General features: G+C 38.8%; 1 protein-coding gene across 1 annotated transcript in view; it reads left to right on the plus strand.

Moving 5' to 3' along the window:
- Positions 1-12,004, plus strand: part of WNK3 (WNK lysine deficient protein kinase 3) — a 34,153-nt gene that overhangs the window by 7,511 nt on the left and 14,638 nt on the right. The window contains exons 6-9 of the mRNA XM_081807950.1: positions 2,485-2,575; positions 3,124-3,254; positions 3,799-4,421; positions 6,955-7,166. Of these exons, the coding sequence (XP_081664076.1) occupies positions 2,485-2,575; positions 3,124-3,254; positions 3,799-4,421; positions 6,955-7,166 (1,057 nt within the window). The remainder of the gene's footprint in view (positions 1-2,484; positions 2,576-3,123; positions 3,255-3,798; positions 4,422-6,954; positions 7,167-12,004) is intronic.

The raw sequence follows: 12,004 nt of genomic DNA on the forward strand, positions 1-12,004 counted from the left end.
AACAAGCAGGGGGAGTGGGAGAGGGAGAAGCAGGCTTCCCGCTGAGCAGGGAGCCTGATGTGGGGCTCGATCCCAGGATCCTGGGATCATGACCTGAGCCGAAGGCAGATGCTTAATGACTGAGCCACCCAGGTGCCCCGGAGAGAGAGAATCTTAAGCAGGCTCCACACCCAGCACAGAGCCCGATGTGGGGCTCAATCTCACAACCCTGAGATCATGATCTGAGCTGAAATCAAGAGTTGGATGCTTAATCCACTGAGCCACCCAGGTGCCCCAAGGATTATATTTTTAATTTTCAGTAACTGTAGTTCATTTTTCTTATGGTTGTATTATCTTCACACATCTTTCTGGAGATATTAAGTATTATTCTATGTTACTGATGCTAGTTCCTTGGCTATTCTTCTTCTTACTGAATTTAGTGTTTTCTTTCTTTTTTAGAATTTTTATTTATTTACTTTTTATGTAGGCATCACACCCAGTGTGGGGCCTCAGCTCATGACCCTGAGATCAAGAGTCACACACTCTACTGACTGAGCCAGCCAGGTGCCCCTAGTGTTTGCTTATAGTGTTGATTTCCCGTAAGTGGTGATTCTTAGACTCATCTTTTCTTTTTCCCCTGTAAGTTTCCTTGTTTGTCTCTCTAAATGCCATATATAATTATTGTAGCCTTCCTCCAGTAATTGTGGGAAAGGCATGGGACATGCTTCTTGGCTCTGAATATTACAGCTTTTCTCGAAATGCTGCCTAGAGGGTAGCTTAATAGTCTTCAAAGGTGGAAGGGCTTTCCCTTCCTCCTGGATGTTGTCTCCTTCCTACATTGCTGATTGGGCCACAAACATTTTCCTCTCACCACTCTTATTTGGGAGCAGATGGCTCTGCTGTCTTTTGCTTGCTGTGGAGGTAGGGGGGAAAGAAGAACTGCCTGGTTATTCTTTCTTTGGTACCCCAACCAGTTTACTCTCCCATTCAGTGAGTAAGTCAAGATCTCTTTTTGTGAAGCTCAAATTCTAGTCAGGGAAGATAGACCCTAAATAAATAAATAAAGGAAAGGGCTATGATAGAATGAGTAGGGGATTACTTTATATAAGGGGTCAGGGAGGAACTTGTGTGTGGTGGTAACATTCATAGGTGGAGACCTGCTCAAGGAACCAAAAGAAGTCCAGGAAGTCGGAGAGTGTTATGAGATGATGTTGAGGCAGATAGGAGACAGATTGGGTACAGCTTTGTAAGCATTCTAGCCAACGACTCTTCCTTTTGGTTGGCCAGGGCTCTCTCTCACTGCCTAGATCTGCCACCCAAGTTTGCAGCATTTTGAAATAGTTCCTGCATGTGTCATGGGCTGCTTTTTCCTCCTTTAATTATATATGCCTATGTCTATGTCTCTTTTTTCTGTCATATCTATGGATTTGGATTGATAAGGTAGGCTAGAACTTGTACTTAACTTACCATCTTGATCAATTATTACTTATTAAAAATTTTCTGTAATTTCAGTGGGACCAATGCAGCATTTTCTAAATTTAATATTATTGAGAAATTTTTTCTCTTCATGAAAGTAGCATTATTACTAGTCCAGAATGAGCTTTTTTTTCCCCAAAATAGGACTTTGGAAAATAAGAACTGATTGTTCAGAATTTTAATAACTGCTGACCTGCCCTGAGTGTTAATGCTTATTCAAGACTTCGGTATACTTAATGCCACTTAGGCTGTCTTCCTGCAGACAAATGCTAAATCCCATTCTTTGAACTTTTTAATACTCATTTAATTCTAGATTAGTAGAGATGATTCTCATGTTTCCCAAAGTTGTGTATTTTTGTATTATTATAGAGGATTTATTTTTAAAGTACTCATTTAGAATATAACAGTTAATTCTGACATTTTGTTGTCAGAGGGATGGGAGGACAAGAAGAGGAGAGTGATTTTATAGCCAGCTGTGGCCTGATGTTAACAAGTTTTAGAGCAAGAATTTGAAATAATTTCAAGGCCCATTGTAAATATCTGTGTGCTTACATAAAGTAAGAAATTTGATTTGGTAATATTTCTCTATAAATCTAAATGCCTAGATATCTTGTTTCTCTATGTTATCATGTGTGTTAGGCATCTTTCACTCTCAAATAATATGAGCATAAATGAAAGTTTCATTTTAAGAGCATAGGGTTTCAGTAACCTCTTTTAGTAAATGAAGTATATGAAGGAATAATTTTCATTTTCATTTTTCAAAGTTGCTATAATGAAAAATATTCTAGGGTGGAAGATTAATATTCTGCTCTGTATTTATCTGAAGTCCAAATAATATTTTTAAAGAAAGAGGAAGGATTAATTCCTATAAGTTGAATACTTCAGATTCACTCTGATATGCAGACAGACATAGCATTCTGTTTTTGATTACTGATTAGTCCATGCAAGAAACTCCAATGGTATAAACAACTGCTTCATCTTACCTAAATTATCACCATTTTGGTTTTTTTCTCTTTTTGTCTCCATTAGGAGATGTCCCCAGATGCTTCACTTCCAGGAGATCCAGAAGCCTATCCTGCTGCTGTGTCAAGCGGTGGAGCCATTCATCTGCAGACAGGAGGTGGATATTTTGGCCTAAGCTTTACTTGTCCTAGTCTCAAAAATCCTATTAGCAAGAAATCCTGGACTCGCAAATTAAAAAGCTGGGCATACAGGCTACGGCAGTCAACCAGCTTTTTCAAGAGATCAAAAGTCCGTCAAGGTAGTGTGCTTACAGTCAGGGACATAGACTAGGTAACATCACTTTTCATTTACTTCTGTTTTTTTTTTGTTTGTTTGTTTGTTCATATACAAACCTTACCACTTTTTCCACATAGCCCATGTATGTGACATGTCCCATTAATGTCATTGCCATTTTATTTTTCCTTTTGTAACTAATTTGGTTTTACAGTTATTCATTTCATGTAGATACTAAGTCTCGGGATAAATCTTACAATGTCTGATTTTGAGTTAGGGACTTCTACAGTGTTGCTTATTACATTAACACTTTTTAATTATCTAGCAGGGGTTAAGCTTTTTCTACTTTTCTTCATTTTTTGGTAATGTAAACAGATTTAGTCTTAACAAACAATTTTCTCTTTTCTGCTTACAATTGCACAAAACTTGCAGTGGAAGCAGAAGATATGAGATCAGCAGTTGCTCCTGATCCCATTCCTCTGACGGGAGAGTCCACCGCTGATACTAGGGCTTTGAGTAGATGTAAAGCGATGAGTGGATCATTTCAGCGGGGTCGGTTCCAGGTTTGTGTCTTTGGTTGAATCTTTATCTACAAGGGCATTGTACAAGATAACAGCATTGAAAATCTTGGTATTTATATGATACTTATTTTAAATGGAGATTATTGTCGTATTTAATTTTTTCCCCTAATACACATCCCCTCACCTTTTGTAGACTTCCAGTAAAGGTGAGTCTAAAGAAATGGGGATTTTAGTAGCTGGAAAAGAGCACTGAAATGAGTCATCATTTTTCAGTGGGTGGTTGGGTCACCTTTTTTATAAATCTATTTCTTGTCCTTTAGAATCTCAGCAACTTGAATCGTTGAATTTTTTTAAATTGTGGAATTTTGTTTGAGCAATTTGAAGCCAACTCTTTTTACCCAAGGGGCCTAATTGAAAGACTTTGAAATGAGAATTATAGATGGGGTTTTTAAGTTTGGATATTATCGATATGTGTACATCATAGCAGACCATCCACTTATCTGTGCCATATTTTGATATTGAATTTCTTCATGGGTTTACTCTTTGGTTAGACAGAGCCAGCCACTTTTGCCTTTTTGTATCTCAGGTGATTACGGTTCCTCAGCAGCAGTCAGTGAAAGTGACATCTTTTGGAATAGAACACACACCAGCATTCCATAAAATGACAACCCATTCTAGTGAAGAAGCTCTAGCCTTTACGGACAGAGCAAAGTCTCAATTAGTGGAAATGGAACCTGCCACGCACAATCCACCGACTTCACTTTCTTCTCAGAAGTTACGAGCTCTTCATGAAACCTTCAAAGAAGGTAAAAGAATTCCCAAACAAGGTGACAACTTCTCATCTTTCAGCACAGCTTGTGAGACTGATGTATCTTCAATGACCCCAGAAAAAGAGTTGGAAGAGAACTCAGCCACGGGAAGTAGTATGCATTCTGGACTTGAACTGTTGTTTAAAGAGAGAGAGATACTTACTGCTGGGAAACAGCCTAGCTCTGATAGTGAATTTTCAGCCACTCTTGCTGGCAGAGGGAAATCAGTGGCAAAGACTGGTCCAGAGAGTGATCAGTGCTTACCACTCCGTGAAGAAAAAGCCTGTGCTCAAACACAGAGCTCACTCTTCTATTCACCATCTTCTCCAATGAGCAGTGATGATGAGTCAGAAATAGAGGACGAGGATTTGAAGGTGGAGCTTCAAAGATTACGAGAAAAGTAAGATTGTTTCTCTTTTGTCACAAATCTGGTTGCCTGGAGTTTTATAGAACTAAGTATTTGACTGATAGCTAATTTACAATTGGTGACTTTTTAAAAAAAGATTTACTTATTTATTTACTTACTTACTTGAGGGAGAGAGAGAGAGTGTGTGTGCGCACACAGGGAAGGGGCAGAGGGAGAGGGAGAGAATCTCCAGCAGACTCTGTGCTGAGCATGGAGCCCAACACGGGGCTCAGTCTCATGACCATGAGATCATGACCTGAGCCAAAACCAAAAGTCAGATGCTTAACTGACTGAGCCACCCAGGTGCCCCACAATTGGTGACATTTTAATGATTGAAAATTTTTGATGATTGAAAACTACAAAGATAGCATCAGATCTCACAGGTCAGGGGCTCAGTCCCATATATGCCAATCATAAGTCCAAGTAGTATTACCTATGCTTCAAAGGTTCCCACAAGCCCTTCCTTGGGTTCAATTAATTTACTAGAGCAGCTTACAGAACTCAGGAAGAACAGTTTACTTACTAGATTATCAGTTTATTATAAAAGGACACAACTGAGGAACAGTCAGATGGCAAGGTACAGGGGAAGGGGCATAGAGCTTCTATGCCCTCTTGGGAGTACCAGCACCTTCATATTTTTACCAACCTGGAAACTCTCCAAACCCTATAGTAAGGGATTTTTATGGAAATTTCATTATGGTAGGCATGATTGATTTAAATCATTGGCCATTGGTGATTAATTCAGTCTCTAACTCTGTCCCAGAGGTGGAGTGGGAGGGGCTGAAAATCCCACCCTCTAATCACTTGGTTGGTTCTCCTAGCAATCAGCCCCCAACTTTAGGGGCTATTCAAGTCAGTTCATTAATATAAACTCAGGTGTGATTCCAAGGGGCTTATTATAATTAATAAGATTTCTTTCACCTTTACCACACTAGAGCTACTTTAGGAACTGGAGCTATTTGAGGACAACAGACCAGATATTAAAATAAAAGATCCTCCAATTGCTCTTTATAGCTTAGGAAATTACTAGGGTTTTAGGAGCTGTATTCTAGGAACAGGGATAAAGACCAAATATATATATTTTAATATAAATCATAATATCACAACAGTAAAAAAGCACACAGAACAATCTCTTATTTCTCATGCCCTAATGTCATTTCTCAGAGGCAACCACTGTGAACTGTTTGGTATATATCTTGCCTGTCATTTTTCTGTGCATTACGTGTATTTTTTGCCTTTTATGAAAGTGAGGTCATAATATACATGTTATTCTACAATTTTTTTACTTAACACTGTTGCTTATATACACGTTTGCACAAATAATCTTTATTCCACATATTAGAATAGCTATTTAAAGTTTATTTAATCCCTTATTAATGGACATTTCAGCTTTATTCCATGTTTTGCTTATGTAAGCAATGTTGAAGTAAACAACCTTATATTTTTACATACTTATGTGAGTATTTTTTGTAGGATAGATACCTAAAAGTAGAATTTCTGGGTTAAAAGGTATGTATACTTTAAATTGATAGATACTGCTAAAATTGTTGTTCAGGGTGGCTATACCATTTTATACACCAAACAAATATATATGAAAGTGGGGTGCCTGGCTGGCTCGGTCAGTAGAGCATGTGACTCTTGATCTTGGAATTGTGAGTTCCAGCCCCATGTTGGGCATAGAGATTACTTTAAAAATATATATATACACATATATATGAAAGTGACTGTTTTCCCACTTCTTAACAACATTGGACTGGATATTATTGATCCTTTTAGTTTTATTCCAGTCAGATAAATTAAAAATATTTCTTAAGAAATAACTGTATTCTCCTACTTAATAGTGAAGTTGTACCTATCTCATATTGGCTACTTGTATTTCCTTTTTGGAGTCACCTTCTCATATTCTTTCCCCTTTTTCCTATAAGGTTGTTTCTTTTTTTCTTATTGATTTTTTAAAAGATTTTATGTATTTATTTGAGAGAGAGAGAGCGAGCATGACTGGGGGTGGGGGCAGAGGGAGAGGGAGAAGCAGACTCCCCACTGAGCAGAGAGCCCAATGAGGGCTCGATCCCAGGACCCTGAGATCATGACCTGAGCCGAAGGCAGCCACTTAACCGACTGAGCCACCCAGGCACCCTTTTCGTATTGATTTTTAGGAACTATTTATATATTCTGAATATTAACCTTTTACTATATGTTGTAAATATTTTGTTATTTATACTTGCAACATATAATAAAAGATTAGTATTATCAATATATGTGATTTTAAATTGTATTTCATTATCTTTCACTATATTGAAGTTTTAAAATTTGTTCTTGTCAATTTGTTCACTTTTTTCTTAATGTCTGATTAGTTTAATGTTGAGTTTAGGAAGGCATAGCCCATCCTAAAATTGTGAATATTCTGTATTTTCACATTCTTAATCTAAATTCCTTGTTAAACTTTCCTTGTATTGGTGTAGAGTTTCTTGAGTCGTCTGTATGATGCCAGTGCTATTAAAATGCTTTCTGCATGATTTTCATTTAGACACATTCAGGAGGTGGTAAATCTTCAAACCCAGCAGAACAAGGAGCTGCAGGAGCTCTATGAACGCCTTCGGGCAATTAAAGATAGCAAAATCCAATCATCAGAGGTTCCTCTGCCACCTTCGTCACCACGCAGACCAAGATCTTTCAAAAGCAAACTTCGTAGCCGCCCCCAGTCCTTGACACATGTGGACAGTGGCGCAGCTGCTACAGGTAAATTGGTCTTAAAAGTGATTTTAAAAACCTGGTCAAATAACAGCAAAATAATAAATATAATGATGATATAATTTATTTCTTATTTTTTATAATTTATTTCTTATTACGCTAAGATGCTTTAAAGAAGTACACGTTATCCTGAGATTCTTTTCTACCTTTTTGGTATTAGATATTCTTTTATGAAATAATGGTGAGGATAGATGATAGATTTTGGAGAGCAGATGAGTGTGTTTTATGTTTTCATTTGGAAAACAAACACCTGGAAGCCCAACTTCAATCTCCCAAATAGTTTTTGAAATGTTATCAGTCATTGGGAACTAGAGTTTGTTGAGGAGCTTGTAGCTAACAAAGATAATCTTAAAAATACTGTCATGTTCTATGTGATGTAAGAGATCATTGTTTATTATTTATGAGAATATTAGAAAAATGTACTACTTTGATTTGAAAAAAGAGGATCAGTCTCTTCTTAATAAAGAAGTTGTTAATCGGGTCAGACTTCTTGGTTACATGTGCATAGTCAAGTGGGTGTTGAGGGTGAACAATAAGGATATATGTGAGATCTCAACAGAATTTGTGGTAGACAGAATAATGGCCCCTAAACAAGTCTTTGTGCAAATTCTTGGAACCTCTGACTATGTTTGGTTATATGGCAAAGAGGAATGGAGGTTGTAGATGGAATTAAGGTTGCTAATTAACTGACTTTAAAATAGGGAGATTATCCTGGATTACTCAGGTGGGCCCAAAGTAATCACAAGGGTCCTTTAAAGTGGAAAAGGGAGGCAGAAGAGAGGGTCAGAGAAAAGATGTGAAGAGGGAAGCAGTGTCAGACAGATGCAACATTGCTGGCTTGGAAGGTGGAGGAAGAGGGCCACAAACCAAGGAATTTAGGCTGCCCCTAGAAGCTGGAAAAGGCTGGGGAACAGATCTTCTCTAGAGCCTCCAGAAGGAATGAAGCCCTGCCAGCACATTGATTGTAGTCCAGTGAGACCCATGTTGGACTTCTAACCTACAGTACTATAAGATAATAAATCTGTGTTGTGTTGGTATGGATGTCAGCCACTAATCTGTGGTAATCAGGTATAGCAACAATAGAAAACTAATACAGAACTCAAGAATGGGAATTCTTCTTTGTGATCCTCATAAAGATAGAATTGAAGGGTAAACTTAGATTGAGGGTAACTTTGGGAGTTTAATAGCAAAAGCATGGGAACTTTCAGTCTAATACTCTACCATTAATTGCTATACTTTTTAAAAAAGATTTTATTTATTTATTAGAGAGCAAGCATGAGAGAGAGACAGAGAGAGAGCACAAGCAGGGGTGGGGGGTAGAGAGAGAAGCAGGCTCCCTGCCTAGCAGAGAGCCCAACACAGGACTCGATCCCAGGACCCTGGGATCATGACCTGAGCTGAAGGCAGATGCTTAACCAACTGAGCCCCCCAGGCACCCTAATTGCTATACTTTATTTTATTCTGTTTTGTTCTTTTCTTTAAAGATTTTATTTATTTGTCAGAGAGAGACAGCACAAGCAGGGGGAGCGGCAGGCAGAGGGAGAAGCAGGCACCCCACTGAGCAAGGATCCTGATGCAGGAGTTGATCCCAGGACCCTGGGATCATGACCTGAGCTGAAGGCAGATGCTTAATCTACTGAGCCACCCAGGTGCCCCAATTCTGATTTGTTCTTAAGTGACTTGCTCTTTTTATGTAGTTTCTGTTTCCCCAGAACTTTGACTTGCAGATGGCTTTGGTTTGTTATGATCCAAAGCATTCTTTGACTTTCCAATCCCTGCTTAACTGGCCCTTGTCACATTCCAGAGATAGAAAATTGACTGACCCTGCTCATCTTTTTCATGCCAAGAAATGGGCCAGAGGCCATTGCCTATCCTATTGTTGGACTCCCCTCCAGTCTGGTTGTTAAGGATTTTTTCTGCGTAGGTGAGCACGGTTCTTTGTCAGGCCACTTTGAAGAATGAAGAGGTAGACCAGACAGAGTGGTGGGCAGCAAAGCAAGGTTTATTGAGTGATAGCAAAGTGATAGTCCAGAGCTCCTGAGGAGGGAGGGGACCCGAGAGGGTTGCCACCAGTTTTTAAGTCTAGGGGTTTTTATGGGCTTGTTGGCGGGCTGTTTTCATCTAATTAAGCCTCCCTGTGCCTGTCATCCAATCAGGTTTTTGTCATATGGGAAAGGGTAGAGGGCTCCTCCCAGAATGGTGTAAAATCCTTTTAAGGGTGCTTTCCTCTTAGGACGGAGGGCCCCTTGTCCCTGCCTGCCTACCTTCCAACTATCCTTCATCAATATCTGTTGTTGAGCCACTGTAGTGAATTTTTTATTTCAGTTATTATACTTTTAAACTCCAGAATTTCTATTTTTAAGAAAAGTTTCTATCTCTTGATATTCTCTATTTAGTGTGAGACATTGTTATCATACTTTCCTTTAAATTTTTAGGCATAGTTTCCTTAAATTTGAATACAGATTTTGTCTACTAAGACCAAAATCTAGGCCTCCTTCAGGATGTTTTTGTTGACTTTTTTTCTGTATATGTGGCATTCTTTTCTGTTTCTTTGCATGTATCTTATTTTGTGATTAAAAACTGGACATTATAGATAATATATTGTAACAGCTCTGGTATCAGATTCTTCCACCCTCTTCCCCACCAAGGCCTGTTTTATTTTGTTTGTTTATTATTGTTATGGTATTTTCTTGTTGCTACTTACTTGTTAACTGATTTTCCAACACTACTCTGTATTCCCTGCAGTGTATGGCCATTAAGTTCTTTGCAAATTTAAAAAAATTTTGTTTTTATTTTTAAGTCTGGCATGCTGATGGTCACACCTGAGCCAGTACATTTAGTGGTGAGCCAATGATTTGTCAGATTTCATTAAATGCTTCATCTGGATGTTTTTGCCAAGGAGAATCTCTGTGAGAAGGCACACTTTCAAGCTTCACTTTATAAGACAGCCTTTGAATTTATTTCCTGCTTGCCCAGGAAGTGAAGTTCAGCCAGAATTGAGTGATTGGTACTTTCTCCTTTCTCAGGTCTTTCCTGACATGCCAGACATTTATATTCCCAGGAATATGTCAGAGGTTTTGAAAGTTTCCTATGGTCATCTAATTGTCCTGGAATTCCTTTTTAATTCTAGGCCAGGCTCTTGTTTGCCCCAACTGAATCACAGCCTTACGCATCCCAGTTGTTGCCAGAACTTTCCTATTGTTTAAGTAATGCCCTGGAGGTAGCTCCCTACCCTCCCTCACTCCACATACACAGCCTGCCTGGGCTGACCTGAGCTCTGAGTGAAACCAAATATCCACCACACTCTAAGAATAGAGGGTCTTTCTAGGTTGTTGCAAGTTTAGACACAATATTGACTCTGGGGATGGTACTTTTTTTTTTAAAGATTTTATTTATTTATTTGAGAAAGAGAGAGAGCGAGAGCCTGTGCGCACACAGACGAAGAGGAAGAAGCAGCCACGCTGCTAAGCTGGGGGCCTGACGTGGAACTCGATTCCTGGACCCTGGGATCCTGACCTGAACCGAAGGCAGAGGAGGCAGACGCTTAACTCACTGAGCCACCCAGGCGCCCCTGGGGATGGTGCTTTTAAGGGAACTCAAAAAGAGATCTAATCTCTATTGTCTGCAGTGCTGCTGGCTTTTGGCCATCACAACACTGAGCTGAGGAAGAAGCTGGGATGGAACTTGCCAAAAGTTAAAATGTCACAGACCTCAGTAGTGTGTCTTGGATAAATGATTTTGACTTCATTCTGTATCTTTGGATAATTGTCAGAGTTCTGAAATGGTTGGTTTGAGTTGTTTTGCCCATATTTTTATTGTTTTAAAGAGCATGTTCACCTAGGCCCTTACTCTGCATTTTTTTTTTTTTAAAGATTTATTTATTTGAGAGAGCGAGAATGAGAGAGAGAGTACATGAGAGGGGGGAGGGTCCGAGGGAGAAGCAGGCTCCTCGCTGAGCAGGGAGCCTGATGCGGGACTCAATCCCAGGACTCCGGGATCATGACCTGAGCCGAAGGCAGTCGCTTAACCAACTGAGCCACCCAGGCGCCCCCTTACTCTGCATTTTTTGAAGTCTTTCTCCTCCCTCTTCTTCTATTATGGCAAAGACCTTGTGTTGAATTAGTATTATTTCTTCTTTAACTGTCTGGAGGAATTGTCCAATGAAACCACTTGGGCTCAGAGATTTCTATTTTAGGAAGTTTTTCACTACAAATTCAAATTATTTAATAGGATTATAGGATTATTCAGGTTATGCATTTTATGTTGAGTAAGTTTTGGTAGTTTATGGTTTTTGAAGCTTGGTCCATTTCATCTAAGCTGTTGAATCTCTGTGTTTAGAGTTGTTTATTATTACCTTTTTAATGTCTTGGAAACCTGTAGTGACATCTGGATGTTTTTGCCAAGGAGAATCTCTGTGAAGGCACACTTTCAAGCTTCACTTTATAAGACAGCCTTTGAATTTATTTCCTGCTTGCCCAGGAAGTGAAGTTCAGCCAGAATTGAGTGATTGGTACTTTCTCCTTTCTCAGGTCTTTCCTGGCATGCCAGACATTTCTGGATATTTGTAATTTGTGTCGTCTCTTTTTTTTTCCTTGTCAGTCTTGATAGCAGTTTATCAATTTTATAGATCTTTTCAAAAATATCCAGTGTTTATTTTTATTGGTTTCCTTAATTGTTTTCCTGTTTTAACTTTCATTGATTTCTACTCTTTATTATTTTCTTCCTCCTACACATGCCTTGTTTTTATTTTGCTCTTTTTCTAATTTCTTTAAATGGAAGCTAAGATTATTTTTTAAAGATTTATTTATTTATTTTAGACAGGGAGC

The sequence above is a fragment of the Leptonychotes weddellii genome, chromosome X, assembly GCF_054177405.1.
Source record: "Leptonychotes weddellii isolate Sample4059 chromosome X, ASM5417740v2, whole genome shotgun sequence".
In the NCBI taxonomy this organism is placed as follows: Eukaryota; Metazoa; Chordata; class Mammalia; order Carnivora; family Phocidae; genus Leptonychotes; species Leptonychotes weddellii.